We start from the raw sequence: 18900 nt of genomic DNA on the forward strand, positions 1-18900 counted from the left end.
GATTGGTGTCCTGTTAAGAAACCTTCTTAACTTCTCTTCCTCCCTCTAATTCCTTCTTCAGCAGCTTAACATGCTCTATGTGACCTCTGTTATTTTCTTTCAAGCTATATTTGAAGCGAAATGTCTACGGTTGTACCCAAATCTGGGACCACCTGCAGAAATCTTGAAGGCAGCAAAAGCTTTTTCAGCACCTGACACACTGCTCCCTTTTTCAAAATTCATAACTTTAAAAAATACAGCAAGCACAAATGATTTGTGGTATTGAAACAACAGCCAGAAAAAAACTAATAAGAAACTGATGTAAAAAGGTGATTATCCATGTAAATAGGCGTGGTGCAAAGTCCTTGTTGTTGAACACACACAGCTCTATGAAATCATAAAGGGTGTTTGCTACAATGCTGAGTTTTGAAATAACATCACTGGTGTCAAGGAAAAATGTGAAGATGATTGTTTCTGTTATTGGAATCCTAGGATTGGAATGTCATTCCTGATGAAGAGCTTATGCTCGAAACGTCTACTCTCCTGCTCCTCAGATGCTGCCTGACTGGTTGTGTATTTCCAGTACCACACGTTTTGATTTTGTAAATATCTCCCATCTATTACTGTTGATAACAGTTGAGAAATTGGGATCATTTGCTCCTTGTTTTTCAAGTGAGTGTTGGATGCTGATTAACGTTATTATTTGTGCAGTCTGCACACTTGTGGAATTCAAAATAATTTATCATATGAATGAACGCATTTGCTGCAGACCCAATTCTGCACCTGCTCTGAGGAAGGGTCACTGGACCTGAAACATTCACTCTGATTTCTCTCCAGACTCTGTCAGACCTGCTGAACTTTTACAGCAATTTTTGTTTCTTTTTACAATTGTACAGCTCTAAGGGTACTCATAGTGCTGAAAAGCAGGGAGCAATTGTCCCAATTTGTCACCTGTTATCGACAGTAATAGATGGGGGATATTTGCAAAGTCAAAATATCAAAGCAGCATCTGAGGAGCAGGAGAGTAGACGTTTCAAGCTTATGTCTGAAACATCAATTCTCCGCTCCCCTGATGCTGCCTGACCTGCTGTGTTTTTCCAGCACCACAGTCTCGAATCATGAAACACACAGTAGTCTGGTGATCAACCAGACAGTGGAGTAACTATGGTGATTTAATGCCATTTTAGGTGAGCTGTTTTTGACAGGATTGTGTGTCCTGAATAACACCACTAGGCATCAAAGTCTTGAGATAATGCTGAAGTGTGAGAGTTCGAAATGATTTGGGCTGCAATCATGATCTGCAGAAATGATGCCCTAGGATTCCAATAACAGAAATAATCTTCTTTGCACTTTTCCTAAGTTATGACAAATTTCCCCTGAACCTGTGCCACATTTTTTTGTTTTCACACAATTTGTACTACTGAGGCGAGGCTCTCCTTAATGATTGTTAAAAGATGAAGTAAATTGTGACAAAAGGTTATAACCTGGTCTTCCATATGCAGCCACAGTTAAGTACAATGTTAGTTAGGTGGCAAATCTTGGATTATTTCAAAGTTTATTTGCTGTAATGTGACTTTCAGGCATATAAATATTGTTTTATGTTTTAAAATGAACTCTTATGAATTCATATTATGGGGTATGTAGGGCCAGCTGAACTGTTATATGGACTCCTTTAAAGGATGGGACTTCGGGTCTGGGGAGGGCAGTGCCCGAAGTAGGGCGAAGGTGCAATGGTGTCCAGTGGAAGCGCAAATTCCTAAATTTTAATGTTAGGAATCACACTTTGGTCTCATTTGTATAATATATGATTATGTATGGATTCCATAGAATCCCCACAGTGTGGAAACAGACCATTCAGCACACCGATCCTCAAAAGTAGATCCCACCCAGACTCATCCCCCTTCCCTTTCATTGTAACCCTACATTTGCCATGGGTAACGCACCTAACCTGCACATTCCTGAAAATTGTGGACAACTTAGCATTGCCAATTTATGTAACTTGCATGCCTTTGGACTGAGAGGAAACCGGAGTACCTGGCGGGAACCAACGCAGACACAGGGAGAATGTGCAAAATCCTCAGAGACAGTTGTCCAAGGGTGAAATCGAACCCAGGTCCTTGGTGCTGTGAGGCGGTAGTGCTAATCAATAAGCCACTGTGCCACCCCAGTTCGGTTACATTTTATTTTAGTTTTTGTTGCCCTGATGTCGCCTCCTGATGTTTTCATTGGGAGGCCGGGGTCTGCATAACTCCATCCCTGCTCCATTTTGGTTGGCAGTGTCGGAAGACTGTTGGTCGCCTTGGAGCTGCGTCAGAGCAGGTGTGGGATTTATGCAGCACGACTGTCTCCAACTCTGAGATGGCGGTCACTGAAGTAATGGCACTGGTGGCAGCAAAGAAGCAGCATATTGCCAGGACCCTGGGGACACTGTGGGACGATGGTGTCTGGGGGAGCAGAGAGGGTTGAAGTCTATGGAGAGGGAAAGATGAACTGTCGAAGCTGTTTTAGAATTGCCAATTTAATACCAATGTACTCAGTATTTTATCATTTATACAACTTATTCAGTAATTTATTCAGTAATGATGTAGAGTTGCCGATGTTGGACTGGGCTGGAAAAAGTTTAAAAATCCCACACCAGGTTATCGTCCAACAGGTTTATTTAGAAGCACTAGCTTACAGAGTGTTGCAGCACTCTGAAAGCTAGATATGTTTCAAACTGGTACCTCCAAATAAACCTGTTGGTCCTGGTGTTGTGATTTTTTACTTTATTCTGTAATCTAAAATAATGCCAGAGCATGGCAACATTGCAATCTAGGTACAATTGACAATTTTAAATAAATCTAAATCTATTATCACTGCAAACATGACAGATTGTAATGTATGCTGATGGAATCTCGATGTGCTCTGAAATGGCATTGTTTGTTTTTGGACTAGTGTGAGCATATTCAACTTGTAGCAATTTGACTGTCAACAAAAGAAGCATAACGCATCTTTTTAAAAGTTGAAAATATCTGTTTTTCAGCTCTCCTATTAGACTGGATCGGAGCTGTTCGTCAGTCACCTCAGCACCTTCGAAAGTCTGCTTGGTCTGTGCAGATGAGGCATCAGGATGCCATTATGGTGTCTTAACCTGTGGCAGTTGTAAGGTCTTCTTCAAAAGAGCTGTAGAAGGTAACTACCTCTTTGTTTCCATTGTTTTCAGTTAATCAAATCAGCTGCAACTCCGAGTTTGCCCTGCATGTCTAATTATTTACCAGTAACTTGCTGCTGAATAGTACCATACTGCACTTAATGTGCCATCAGATAAATAGCATCCAGTCAGCTATACAGAAAAACACAGCTGCTCCTTATAGGAAACATAAGGATTGGCTTTTAAAAAAAAGGCAATTTGGTTTTAATCTAGTTATATCTTTTCTGTTGAGGCCCTTCCTTGTGTTAAGAGAAAGCAATAAGAGCAAAGAAAATGCTCAGTTATTTGAACGATGTTTTGCAATGTTCTTCGAAGCCTACATCCAGATCACTTATTTGATTGTTTACTCTGAGACTATTGTGTTTTGCTCTGATCAATACTTTAGTGTCAGAAGTACCAAATGATTTCCTGCACTCACTGTTTCTAAATGTATTTTGGTGTCATGGAGAGCAGCCAGTGCAGATGTTTGCAGTCCACTTGTGTCAAAGTCAATCAGTTGAAACAAGCTCTATACTAGGAGACATGAACCCGTACACAGGGCTTTTCTCACTGGTGTTCAGCGTACTGTTAGTTTTTGGAGTTAGCATTTCTCTAAGCTCCTTTTGATGTAAATTTTAATATTAAAGGGGTCATAGAGATGTACAGCACAGAAACAGACCCTTTGGTCCAACTCATCCATGCCGACCAGATATCAGAAATAATTGGCTTATACACCTCTAAACCCCTCCTGTTTATATACAGATCCAGATGTCTTTTAAATGTTGTAATTGTACCAGCCTCCACCACTTCCTCTGGCAGCTCACTCCATACATGCATCAGGGTCTGCATAATAAAGTTGCCCCTTAGGTCCCTTCTAAATCTTGCCCCTCTCACCTTAATCCTATGCCCTCTAATTCTGAACTTCCCCACGAGGGGAAGAGACCTTGTCTATTTACCCTTTCCATGCCCCTCATGATTTTATAAACCTCTATAAAGTCACCCCACAGGCTCTGACACTCCAGGGAAAACAGCCCCAGCCTATTCAGTCTCTCCCAAAGCTCAAATCCTCCAATCCTGGCAATATTCTTGTAAATCTTTTCTGAACCCGTTCAAGTTTCACAACATCCTTCCTATAGGAGGAAGATCAGAACTGCATGCAGTATTCCATAGTGGCCTAACCAATGTCTTGTACAGCCACAACATAACCTCTCAATGCACTGACCAATAAAAGCAAGTATATAAAATGCCTTCTTCACTATCCTATCTATCTGCAACTCCACTTTCAAGGAATTATGAACCTGCATTCCAAGGTCTCTGTGTTCAGCAATGCTCCCCCGGACCTTACCATTGTATAAGTCCTGCTCTGATTTACCTTTCCAAAATGCAGCACCTCACATTCATCTAAATTAAACCCCATCTGCCAATCCTTGACCAATTGGCCCATCTAATCAAGATCCTGTTGCACTCTGAGGTAACCTTCTTCGCTGTCCACAACACCTCCAATGTTGGTGTCATCTGCAAACTTACTAATGATACCTCCTATGTTCACATCCAAATAATTTATATAAATGACAAAAACTAGCACCGACCCTTGTTGCAATCCACTGGTCACAGGCCTCCAGTCTGAAAAGCAACCCTCCACCACCACCCCTGTCTTCTACCTTCGAGCCAGTGCTGTATCCAAATAGCTAGTTCTCCCTGTCTTCCATGTGAGTTAACCTTGCGACCCTTGGCGAACGTCTTACTGAAGTCCATATAGATCACGCCCACCACTCTGCCCTCATCAATCTTCTTCACTGCTTCTTCAAAAAACTCAATCAAGGTGGTGAGATATGATTTCTCATGTACAAAGCCATGTTGACTATCCCTAATAAGTCCTTGCCTTTCCAAATAAATGTAAATTCTGCCCCTCAGGATCCCCTCCAGCAACTTGCCCACCACCAATATCAGTCTGTAGTTTCCTGTCTTTTCCTTACCATCTTTCTTAAATAGGTACCATGATAGCCAATCTCCAGTCTCCAGCACCTCACCTGTGACTATTGATGATACAAATATCTAAGCAAGGGGCCAGAAATCACTATCCTAGCTTCCCACAAAGCTGTAGTGTATATCTGATCAGGTCCTGGGGATTTATCCATCTTTCCGCATTTTAAGATGTCCAGCACTTTCTCCTCTGTAATTTGGACATTTTTTTTTCAAGATGTCGCTATTTATTTCCCTACGTTTGATATCTTCCATATCCTTCTCCACAGTAAACACCGATGCAAAATACTCATTTAGTATCTCCCTCATCTCCTGTGGTTCCACACATAGGATGCCTTATTGATCCTTAATTGGTTCTACTCTCTCCCTAGTTAGCGTTTTGTCCTGTATTTGTAGAACCTCTTTGGATTCTCTTTACCCTTATTTGCGAAAGCTATCTCATGTCTCCATTTTGTCCTCCTGATTTCCCTTTTAAGGATACTCCTACTGCCTTTGCTTGCAGTCTTGTGGGGATTCACTCAATCTCTGCTGTCTATACCTGACATATGTTTCCTTCTTATTCTTGACCAAAAACTCAATTTCTCTCATCATCCAGCATTCCCTACACCTACCAGCCCTGTCCTTCACCCACAGGAACATATTGTCTCTGGACTCCCAACACTCATTTTTGAAGGTTTCCCATTTTCTAGCCATTTCTTTACCTGCGAACATCTGCTCCCAATCAACTTTCTTGCCTAATGCCATCAAAATTGGCCTTCTTTCAATTTAGAACTTTAACTTTTAGACCCCATCTGTCCTTTTCCATCACTATTTTAAAACTAATAGAATCATGGTCGCTGGCCCCAAAGTGCTCCCCCACTCCTCAGTCACCTGTCCTGACTTATTTCCCAAGAGTAGGTCAAGTTTTGCACCTTCTCTAGTAGGCACACCTGTATACTGAATCAGAAAATTTTCTTGTACACACATAACAAATTCCTCTCCATTCAAGTCCTTAACACAATAGCAGTCCCAGTCTGTGTTTGGAAAGTTAAAATCCACCCTATTGTTCTTACAAACAACTGAGATCTCCTTACAAATTTGTTTCCCAATTTCCCGCTGACTATTGCGGGCTCCATAGTACAGTTGTAATAAGGTGATCATCCCTTATTTCTCAGTTCCACCCAAATAACTTCCCTGGATGTATTCCCAGTAATATCCTCCTTAAGTACGGCTGTAATGTTATCCCTAATCAAAAATGCCACTCGCACTTTCCTCTTGCCCCCTTTCCACCTTTCCCATAGAATCTATATCCTGGAACATTAGGCTGCCAGTCCTGTCCATCCCTGAGACATGTCTCCGTAATTGTTATGATATCCTAGTCCCACGTTCCCAACCATGTCCTGAGTTGATCTGCCTTACCCTGTTAAGCAAACTTAAAAATCACACAACACCAGGTTATAGTCCAACAGGTTTATTTGGAAGCACTAGCTTTTGGAGCGCTGATCCTTCATCAGGTGGTTGTGGAGATTAAGATCATGCTCACAGAACTTATAGCCATAGAGTCATAGAGATGTACAGCACAGAAATAGACCCTTCTGTTCAACTCGTCCATTCCAACCAGATATCCCAACCTAATCTAGTCCGACCTGCCAGCAACTGACCCACATCCTTCCAAACCCTTCCTAGTCATATGCCCATCAAGATGCCTTTTAAATGTTGCAGTTCTACCAGCCTCCACCACTTCCTCTGGCAGCTCATTCCATACATGCACCACCCTCTGTGTGAAAAAATTCCCCCTTCGGTCTCTTTAAAATCTTGTCTCCCCCCCCCCCCCCCCCCCCCCCACCATAAACCTATACCCTCTAGCTCTGGACTACCCCACCCGAGGGAAAGGACTGTGTCTATTTATCCTGTCCATGCCCTTCATGATTTTATAAATCTCTATAAGGTCACCCCTTGGCCTCCAATGTTCCAGAGAAAACAGCCCCAGTGTATTCAACCTCTCCCTATAGTTCAAATTCTCTAACCCTGGCAAAATCCTTGTAAATCTTTTCTGAACCATGGAGATGTGATACAGTAAACAAATTTAGATTAAAACTTTCATCTTTGTAACGGGATATGCTGGTTTCTGTTCTTTGATATGTAAATTCATGAACTACTTTGATATTATATTCTCAAAATTGCTCAGATTTTTAAACAATAGGTGTGAAGTCTATCTGTGTCCCAATGCTATGTCAGACTGACAAACCCTCTGCATAGTTTTACAGAGTTTTACATGGATTCATGCAGTTTTTGAGCAAAATACAATGTAATTCTGCAAAAACAAATTCACCCTATGAACTTATATGTCTGTGCATGTAGGAGTGACAGATTGAGTGTGCATATGAGTGAGAGTGCACATGATAGAGTGTGTGTATATATGTTTGTGTGTAGGCTTGGTTAAGTGTGTGTGCAAGAGTGTGATGGGGTATGTGTGTGTGGGTGTGGTATCGGTGCACATGACAGTGTGCGTGTATGTATGTGTGTGTAAGCTTGGTTACATCCAAGCACCTCACCAACTTCCTTGTGTCTCCATTCTCACTTTTAAACAACTACCAAACCTTAAACAAATCATGATTCATAGCAAACTGCCCACCCTTCAGGACAACAACACCGTATAATCCTGCCACAGCAGCCACTGGTAAAACCATTACACGTGTGGACACCACCCACCATGTACACAGCGAGTAGTCATGTGACTTGGCCAACATGGTCTCTCTCATAAGCTGCAAGCAAGGATACCCTGAGGCATGGTTTATTGGCAAGACTGAGCAGACGCTACGACAACGGATGAATGAGCAACAAACAACAAATGGGTGTTCACACCAAGTCAGCTTCTGCAGTCCGGGACGTTCAGCCTCGAACCTTTTGGGTGACTATCCTTCGAGGCAGACTTCGGGACAAGCAACAATGCAAAGTGGCTGAGCAGAGGCTGATAGCCAAGTTCGGTACCCATGGGGATGGCCTCAACTGGGACCTTGAGTTCATGTCACGCTACAGGTGACCCCACTGCAACGAACACACACACACACACACACACACACACACTGCACTCACACCAACACATGCAGCCTCTCACACATACCCCATCGCACTCACGTACACACTTTACCAAGCCTACACACATACATATATGCACGTTCTCTATCATGTGCACTCACACCCACATGCACCCTCAATCTGTCGCTCCTACGTGTGTATGCATATAAGCTTATGGGGTGAATTTGTTTTTGCAGAATTATATTTTATTTTGTTCAAAAACTGCATGAATCCATGTAAAATTGTAAAAACTATGCAGAGTTTGTCAGTCTGACATAGCATTCGGATAAAGACAGATTTCAACATCCATTGTTTAAAAAGCTGAGCTATCTTGAGAATGTAATTTTAACGAATTTCTGGGATTTGTATGTCAAAGAACAGAAACTATCATATCCCACTCTAAATGGTGAGAATTTTAATCTACGATTGTTTACTGTATCACATCTCCATTACACTGGACTCCTTTGGCTATACATTCTGTGAGCAAGATCTTAACCTCCACAACCACCTGATGAAGGAGCAGCACCCCGAAAGCTTTTTTTTTATTTCAAAAATATACTTATTCATAAAATATTGTGATGATCTGTGCAATTGATCATGCCATACATCCTTAAATATTCCATTTCTTGGTATACAGAGACAGAGTAATCATTCATATATACAGGTCTGTACGATTACAGATTTAGCGGGGGGGGGGGGGGGGGGGGGGGTTAGCGGCGCCCCCTTACTGCGCCGGACCCCTGTGCTTAGGCAGGCAGATGATACACGGTGGTCTTTCCCCACTGCGCCTTGGCGGCAGCAGCCCCAAGCTTCAGCGCGTCCCTCAACACGTAGTCCTGGACCTTGGAATGTGCCAGTCTGCAACACTCATTCAGGGTCAACTCCTTCAGCTGGAAGATCAACAGGTTTCAGACCGCCCAGAGAGTGTCCTTCACCGAGTTGATGAACCTCCAGGCACAGTTGATGTTGGTCTCAGTGTGCATCCCGGGGAACAGACCATAGAGCACGGAGTCTCCCGTCACGGCGCTGCTCAGGACGAACCTTGACAAACACCACTGCATTCCTCTCCAGACTTCTTCTGCATAGGCACATTCCAGAAGGAGGTGTGTGACAGTCTTTTCTCCTCCCCCCGCAGCCGCTTCGAGGGCAGCATGCGGTGTGGCTGAGAGTCCGGGCGGCATAACGGATCTCACAGGCAGAGCCCTTCTCACCACCAGCCAAGCCATGTCTTGGTGCTTGTTGGAAAGTTCTGGCGATGAGGCATTCTGCCAAATGGCTTTGACAGTCTGCTCAGGGAACTGCTCGATAGGATCCGCCCTCTCCTTTTCCCGAAGGGTGTCAAGGACACTACATGCTGACCACTTCCTGATGGACTTTCTTTATTAACTTCTCCACGAAGGACAGGTGATACGGAACAGTCCAACTATTCGAGCATTCCACGGCAGCAAGGCCAGGCCCATCCTTCGCAACATCGGGGACAGGTAGAACCTCAGTACGTGTTTGCATACCGGGGATCCACGCACAGCTTGATGCAGCCACACACAAATGTGGCCATCAGGGTGAGGGTGGCATTGGGTGTACTTTTTTTCCCCCGTTGCCCAGATCTTTATACATCGAGCCCCTTCTGGCCCAGTCCATCTTTGATCTCCATATAAACTGGAAGATGGCCCGGGTGACTGCAGCAGCACAGGTTCTGAGAATAGGCCAGACCTGTGCCATGTATAACAGCAATGACAGTGCCCCACACCTGATGACCAGGTTTTTTCCCATGATGGAGTGCGACCGTAGCTTCCATCTGCCCAGTTTCTGCCTCACTTTTCTGATACGCTCCTCCCAAGACTTGGCGCACACCCCAGCCCCCCCGAACCAAATACCCAGCACCTTCAGGTGGTTGGTCCTGACGGTGAAGGGAATCGAGGATTGGTCAGCCCAGTTCCTGAAGAGCATGGCCTCCCTCTTGCCTCGGTTTACCTTGGCCCCTAAGGCCCGTTCAAACTGGTCACATATGCACATGAGTCTGTGCACGGACAGGGGATCCAAGTGGAAAATGGCGATGTCATCCATGTACAGGGAGGCCTTAATCTGCAGGCCCCCGCTGCCAGGAATAGTCACCCCTCTCAGGCTCGTATCTTTCCTGATGGACTCGGCAAATGGCTCTATGCAGCACACAAACCAGGCAGGAGAGAGAGGGCAGCCCTGCCTGACTCCAGATCTGACTGGGAAGCTATCGGATTCCCACCTATTGATTGAGACTGCACTGACAATGTTGGTGTAGAGCAGTCTGATCCAAATGCAGATTCCCTCCCCAAAGCCCATTTTGGAGAGAACATCTCTCATATATGTGTGTGATATCCTGTCAAAGGCTTTCTCCTGGTCCAGGCTGATCAGGCAGGTGTCCAACCCTATGTCCTGCACGTAGGTTATCATATCCCTGAGGAGTGCGAGACTCTCAGCGCTCCGAAAGCTAGTTTTTTTTATTTCAAAAATATACTTTATTCATAAAATAATTTGATGGTCTGTACAGTTGGTCATGCCATACATACGTAAACATTCACATACAGAGATCAGAATTTATCATTTTTATATACAGGTCTGTACGTTTATCAATTATATGTCCATATATTTAGCTGAGGCGTCAGCAGAGCCCAAATAACTGCATGGGCCCCCTGTTCTTCTTAGGCAGGCAGATGTTGCACAGTGGTAAAAACAATGACTGCAGATTCTGGATTAGTGGTGCTGGAAGAGCACAGCAGTTCAGGCAGCATCCAAGGAGCTTTGAAATCGACATTTCGGGCAAAAGCCCTTCATCAGGAATAAAAGGGCTTTTGCCCGAAACGTCAATTTCGTAGCTCCTTGGATGCTGCCTGAATGCTGTGCTCTTCCAGCACCACTAATCCAGATGTTACACGGTGGTCTTTCCCCACCGCGCCTTGGCAGCAGCTGCCCCAAGCTTCAGCGCATCCCTCAACACGTAGTCCTGGACCTTGGAATGTGCCTGTATGCAACACTCAGTCGGGGTCAACTCCTTCAGCTGGAAGATCAATAGGTTTCGGATCGCCCAGAAAGCTAGTGCTTCCAATTAAACCTGTTGGTCTATAACCAGGTGTTGTGTGATTATTAACTTTGTCCATCCCAGTCCAAAACCGGCACCTCCAAGTCATGGTTACCTGTTAGGCCGCTGCATTGAAATAAATGTTGTTTAATTTATCAGTCCTACCTCGTTCTCTGCTTTGTTCTTGCCTGCTCTGAGTGTTTGACTTGCTCCTTTTCTCAACTGCACCAGTCTGAGCCTGATCTCTTTCCTCTCTATCTCCCTGGGTGTCGCCCCGCCCACCTCCCTTTACTGGTTTAAATTCTTCCAAGCAGTTCGAGCAAATTTCCCGCCAGTACATCAGTACTTTCCAATTCAGGTGCAATCCGTTCTTCTTATACAGATCACCTCTACCCTAGAAGAGATTCTAATGATCCAAAAATGTGAATCCTTCTCCTGTGCTCCTCAGCCACACATTCATCTGCTCTATTCTCTTATTCTTACCCTCACTAGCTTGTGTCAGCAGGTATAATCCAGATATTACTGCCATTGAGGAACCTACTTTTTAAAATGCTGCTAACTTCCTATATTCTCTCCTCAGAATTTCGGCCTTTTCTCCTTCTATGTCATTAGTTCCAATGTGTATAACAGCCTCCTACTGGTCCCTCGTCCCTTTGAGAATATTCGGCACCCTCTCCAAGATAGCCTTGATCCTGGATCCAGGGAGACAACACACCATTCTGATGTCTCGCTGTTGTGCTGGCATTTTTGTGATTTTGACCCACATGATTTGTGACAGTGATATAAGGGAAGCCAGCAAACTGAGGCCAAGTGCTTTCCCCAAATGGGCAGTAGTTCCTGAACTGTATTCACTCACCTTGTCTCGGCAAGCAACATTAATTCTTTTTAATTTTGTGGCCGGAGGCAATTACCTACCCATCAATTCTTTGTGTGAAATCAAGGAACCTATACAAGGGGAGAAAAATGTAAGTTCTTTGCTTTAGATGAACTCAAAGTTTTAGTTTGTAAAGATGTAAACCTCTAGTTAATAATGAAATGCGAAAATATGATTATGTCTATATTATGTAAGTTATACTAGTCATAACCAATCTGCTGAATTTGTAGGCATTTCACTCCTTTGAAATAATTCTATTGTGCTACATGTCTCACAAGAGGAACTGGTACACCAATTTGCATGAGCTTCAGGTGTTTGCATTACAATTTTTCTGCATTTTTAGAACTGCATTTATGGCCTGAATTGTGTTGCATCTTTGGTAGGATTCCAGGTGGCCTATGACGAAAGTTGACTTGGTAGTGTGGTTGTGTGAGTTTTACACGTGATTCAAATGGTACCCATGAATCAAAAACACCACTCAGCACAAGTCACAGGCAGCGAGTGCTAGCACAAGGTCCTTTCTATAGACATAAAATTTCCCTTTGTTTCATCTTTCACTGTGCTGCACAGATGTATACCAGAACACATGCCTACAATGTCACCACAAGCTTTTATGAACTCTTGTTTTAAACCACAAAGAATTTCCAGAATTAGCTTTGTGGCTGTGATATTTGCATCAAAAGTCTGATATAAAATCTAGGTCATTTTGTTCCTTGTGCAGATTAATCTAGACTAAAAAAAATAGAAATTTTGCTAGTTAACTTTTGGAATTCTTAGACTTAAAATTCAGGATGTAAATACAAGAAATGTGACAATATGTTTTGCAGTTTAAAATCAGAACTGTCACAGGCAGGACTAGCTTGATTTTCTGCGCAGGAGCAAAATGTCTTTTGTGCCTACTCTCATTTTGAACTACATAATGAAAGAGAAGAAGAACTGTACTCATTTGTTTAATGTTCTATTTGGTAACCACACACCTTCCACTCCTTTTGCTTTTGGTTGTTTGCATTAATGAATACTCTCAACTGGGCAAGGATATATCATATGTCTACAAAACTTGACTCCTTTATGTTTGAGAAATGTTAATGAACCTACGTTTAAATTAAATTGAAATATGATTCCTACATATGTGTAGCTACAGAATGCTGCTGGAGTGTACATTTCTAATGCTTTAAGCTTTAATGTTTTATTGTTCTTAGCTTCTTAAATGTGATACTCAGTTATTTAAACTTGGTGTTTAGCTTTACTTCCTTTACTACAGAATCTCATAACATCTCACTGTATGTTTTGACCATTTTGTTCAATCCTGTGACTGTTTCTGCTGTGTCGGATCACCTGATGGTGTCGGAATCTCTTCTGGCTGATTAACTGGCAAGGCCAAAGCTTATAGCTATAAGACTTAATCTTATTGGGGTCGGAGCAACATGGGCTACAACGAGATTTGTGGCAGATATCGATGAGAAACTGTCAAGAGGCCACTGCTTGGCCTGTACCTGCACCTGTCAGGAGTCGTTCAGAATGTTGGGCACCTTTGTGATGCTTGTTAGGAAGGTCTTGGGCTAGAGGTTCCCATGAGTTGGTGGAGATAATACATAGTTTCAGGGAGGCTTTAAGAACATCCCTGAAACTTTTCCTTTGCCCTGCTGCAGGGCACCTTTGATGGCAAAGCTTGGAGAGAAAGCATGTTTTAAAAGTCCTGTGATAGGGATACAGACTATGTGCTTCTCCCAACACAGCTGATTGACCATAACCAGTGCCTCAATACTGGGGATGTTTTCCTGAGGAGGTCACTAATGTGGCTACTAATTCTTTCAGTATAGAATCAGAATCCATAGTGTGGAAGCTGGCAGTTTAGCTCATCAAGTCCACACCAAAGAGTATTCGACCCAAACCCACGCCCCTGTCCTATCCCTGTAACCCTGCATACTGTGGAGGAAACCAGGGTTCCCAAAGGAAACCCACACAGACACTGGGAGGATGTGCAAACTCCACAGGCGTCACTTGAGGGTGGAATTGAACCCTGGTGCTGTGAGGCAGCAGTGCTAACCACCGAGTCATCATGCCACCACAAAATTTTGCAGGGACATCATGATTGATATTTCTCCAGGGATTTGAGGAGTCGGGTAAACAATATTCAATGCATATGGAAGGCTACTCTGTAGACCATGATCTTGCTGCCAAGTTCTGATGTTGTAGCTGTCAAATATTCTGTTCTTAGCCAGCAGCTGCACTGATACACTGGATTGATATTAAACTGCATTGTCAGCGTCTGTTGAAGACTCCCAAGATTTGGGAAACTGCATCATCAGTGTCCATTGAAGAATCCAAAGGTATAGGAATTGATATGCAATGTCCAGTGGCTCGCTGTGGTTCGTGATAGTTGAGGTCAGTTTGATTGGCAGAAGCAGACTATTAGGGGACTTCCATCTTACTGATATATAGGCCCTGTGAATGCATCAACATTAGTTTGGAGTTCTGCCTCAGTGTACACATGTGAAAGTGATGGCTGAGTGCTGCAGCTCATTGATGAGATTGGGGTGGTATTGATTGGAGACTGGAGGTGACACAAGTTGAACAATTATTTGCTTGTCCTGTTGATTAGCTTCACATCAGTAGTAAGCTTCAGAAAAATAGAGTGGAATGTTGCCGTAAGGGAGAAGGAGAAGAGCATTGGTGTGATGACTTGCATAACACCAGTTTTCACGTAAATAAGAATAAATTATCTGTGATGGTTTCATTGGGGGGATCGTGGCTTGCATATCATTGTGCAGCAGGTGGTGATGAATTTCTGCAGGTAATCAAAATTGAGAAGATTGCCTATAGTCCCTCCCAGTTGACAGAATCGAAGGCATTTGTGAAATCAAAAAAGGCCAGTATCAAGATTACTGCTGTTGTCTGCACTTTTCTTGGATTTTTCTTGCTGTGAAGATCATGCCCAGTGTGCATTGATGGATGGAGTCCTAATTGTGACTCTGATAGGAGCTCTTCAAACACTGAAAGAAGACAATTGAGGTGGATATTTGCGATACCTTTCTCTGTAGTTACCGCAATTGGCCTTCTTTCTTGAAGGTGACTACAATTACAACATTTCAGAGTTTACCTGGCAAGCTGTCCTCCTTCCAGTTATGGGAGATGAGGAGAAAGTGAAGACTGCAGATGCTGGAGAGTCAGAGTCGAAAAGTGTGGTACAGGAAAAGCACAGAAGGTTAGGCAGCATCTGAGGGGCAAGAGATGAGGTTGTGTATATGAGCGAAGATTGCTTCTCAACTGTACTTTAACATTTTAACAGTTGTTTGTATCAGTGGCCTTGTAGGTTCACAGTTATCTGATGGCATCTCAACATCCTGTTGGGTTGAGGTTATGCTAAGACAGTTGTGGGTAGCATAAGAATGTGGTTAAGGACATTCACATTGAGATAAAGCAAAGAACTGCAGATGCTGGAACTCTGAAATAAAAACAGAAAGTGCTGGAGAAACCCAGCTAATCTGGCAGCAACTGCAGAGAGCAGAACGGAGTCAACATTTTGCGTCCAGTGACCCTTTGTTTTATTGCAGTCACAATAAGGACTGAATCTTTGTTGAGGAGATCTGCAAAGAGTTCCTCGCAGTAAGCGCTCACTGTTTCTCTGTCCTTGGTGAGTGCTCTCCATTCTTAGCTCTCATTGTAATGGAACCTTGAGTGTTTAAGCTGCAGATTGTCCTGACTGCTAAAGCATCTGCACATGTTAGGGCTGTTGGTGAACTGGACTGCTGGAAATGATTTAAAGAAGCTAAGACTTTTAAGAAATTCTTTACTGGAACTGGAGTAGGGAGAATTCTGACTTCACTGCACACTGAAGAAGACTGTTACTGCATTCAGCATCCTCCAGATTACCCAATTGTCTCTCTGTCTCCCCAAGAATCTCCCCACCCCAACTACTGCAACCACACTCAGGACCTGCCTGAAGGTCACTGCCAATGATGCAGTGACTCAAAATAAAATACTGATTCGGTGATGAGTCATCCAGAGATGACATACATCACCAACCTGCCAATCCCATTTGATTAACAGTCATAGAAACACTGAAAATACAAGCAGGTGTTGACCAATCTCTGTGGAAGAGAATTCCACAGCTTTATTACCATCCGAATGAAGAAATTTCTCCTTATCTTGGTGTGAAATGACCTATCATGTATCCTGAGACCAAGATGTATTGTATTTGGACTTGCAGAAGACATTTTTAAGCATGTTACGGGCTTAGGGTCGGGGTACAAGCCTAGGGGTGATGCTCTTCAATGGGTCGATGCAGACTCGATGGATGAACAGGCCTCTTGCCACGCTGTAGGGATTCTATGATTAATCTTTTATCCATGTAATGATATGTTTTGCATTCTGACCAATCATGCGAATTATCACTCATCTTAGCAAAGTTTATACTTCTTAAGTTTGAAGCCTTCCCCAGATTCTTTAATGAACAATGGTTGGTGGGTCCTTCCTTTGGAATTTTTCTTTACAGTAAGAAATACATATATTGAGTATTCTTAAATATTTTCTTAAATGTTTGATACAATGATCAGTCCTTGTAGAGATTGAGTGACATTGCCTGTGACGAGATGGGTGTTGAAATCAAGCAACAAGTGCAGCAAGCCCATCTTGACATTGAGATAATCTTGTTTGATCCTTTTAGATATTTTCTAATCAACCTATATATCTGTCAAACAGGTGGGACTTGAACCTGAGTTTCTTGGCTCAGACTCAGGGACACTACCACTATGCCACAAGAACCCCCTCAATCCATCTTTTATGTTTTGCACAAGTGCTATGGTAAGATTTATATTAGGTAGCAGTAAGATGCCAATTGAAGGATACTAACACCTATTAAACAAGTTAATTTCTTACTTATCCTTATGCCATCAGCATATTTAGCAACCCATACCTTCAGTCCCTTCATCCAAACCATTTATCTAAATTGTAAAAAGGTGAGACCCCATCAATGATCCATTAGCCTACTCTCTGTTTTCTGTTATCTAGCTCGTCTTCTGTCATGCCATTGTGTTATCATATATGCTATGAGATTATATTTTCTGCAATAACCTTCGATGTGATATCTTATCAAATGCCTCTGGAAATCCAAGTGCAGAATATCCACTAATTCCCCATGATCCACAGATTGTTACTTGTGGAAAGAATTCCTTTCACAAAACCATATTGGGTCTGGCTGCCTTAAGGTCCAGATTCATTTCTTGACATTGTGGAGGGAACTTAACTCATGATCTGGATGTGCTACAACCAACCCAGAAACTTGTGTTAAAGACAAAGAAGAGTAATATTGGACTTGAAACATTAACTCTATTTCTCTCCCCACAGATGCCGCCCGAACTGTTGAGTTTCTCCGGCATTAACTACATATGATCAGGACTTGAGTTGGAAAAGAATGGAAAATACTCTTTTCCAGCATTGCAATCAATTGCTTTGATGAACACAGATGGCACAAAAACATAAAGTTGTTCATAGGAATTAAAAGCCCGGCTTTAAATATAGATTTTTACCAAAGGTACATAAACAAGGGGCTCCTCTTAGACCCATAATCTCATTTCCTAGTACACCGACATACAGACTTACAAAGGAACTGCAATGCAAACTGAAACACCCATTAGGTGATTCAAGCCACTCCATCCACCCCACCCAGGAATTCCTTAACATCATCAAAGACACCTAGGTAGAGGACAACAAGATCATGATTTCCTTTGACGTGACGGCTCTATTCACATCAATTAACATCATCGAAACAAAGAAACACTGGCCTCACTGCTAGACAAGCCAAGGACACAAACACCTGACAGCGCTATCTCCATCAGCATGGACAACTGTGCTTCACAATCCACTTCACCTTCAACAACAAGACCCGCAAACAAATCAATGGGGCGCCTATGGGATCACCAATATCAAGACTCTTAGCAGAAGCACTTATGCAGAGGTTAGACCGAAAATCCCTTCCCACAATCCAGTCCAAGCTTTAGGTCCGCTATGTGGATGACACATTTATCATCACAAAACGCAACAAATTAGAAGAAACCCACAAACACATAAACAACATCCTTACTGGTATAAGGTTCACCAAAGAGGAAGAGAACAACAACAGACTCCCCTTCCCAGACAACTGAGTTGAACGCAAAGCCAATGGAGAGCTGCAGAACAGCGGCTACAGGAAAGCCACACACACTGACCAGATACTCAACTACAGGAGCAATCATCCCAACACCCACAACCGGGGCTGCATCAGCACATTATTTAAATGAGCCACAACACACTGCAGCACCCAAGGGCTAAGAGAAGCTGGGGAAAACCGCCTGTACAACGTATTCAGGAACAATGAGTACCTAGTAAACACTGTCTGCCGATACCTACACAACAGAACTAAACAAGAAGACAACACGTCCCGAAACTCTGGCCACCCTGCCATACGTTAAAGACATCTCGTAGATGACGACCAGACTACTCCAGCCCCTAGGCAGCATGGTAGCCCACAAACCTACCACCACACTGAACCAGCTCCTGATGAATTTAAAGACCCCATACCAACAACTAGGAGAACAAACGTCATATACAAAATACCCTGCAAGGACTGCAACAAACATTACACTGGACAGATGGGCAGGAAACTAGCTACCAGGATACATGAGTACCAAATAGCCACCATAAGACATGACCAACTATCACTAGTATCCATACACGCAGATGAAGAGGGACATCAGTTCAACTAAAACAATACATCCATCCGAGGACAGGGGGGCTAAACACACAGGA

General features: G+C 43.1%; 1 protein-coding gene across 3 annotated transcripts in view; it reads left to right on the forward strand.

Moving 5' to 3' along the window:
• nr3c2 (nuclear receptor subfamily 3, group C, member 2) overlaps window positions 1-18900 on the forward strand; it is a 321123-nt gene that overhangs the window by 194992 nt on the left and 107231 nt on the right. For all 3 annotated transcript variants that reach the window (XM_072567406.1, XM_072566818.1, XM_072567476.1), the window contains exon 3: window positions 3002-3150. In XM_072567406.1, the coding sequence (XP_072423507.1) occupies window positions 3002-3150 (149 nt within the window). The remainder of the gene's footprint in view (window positions 1-3001; window positions 3151-18900) is intronic.

The sequence above is a fragment of the Chiloscyllium punctatum genome, chromosome 1 (genome assembly GCF_047496795.1).
Source record: "Chiloscyllium punctatum isolate Juve2018m chromosome 1, sChiPun1.3, whole genome shotgun sequence".
In the NCBI taxonomy this organism is placed as follows: Eukaryota; Metazoa; Chordata; class Chondrichthyes; order Orectolobiformes; family Hemiscylliidae; genus Chiloscyllium; species Chiloscyllium punctatum.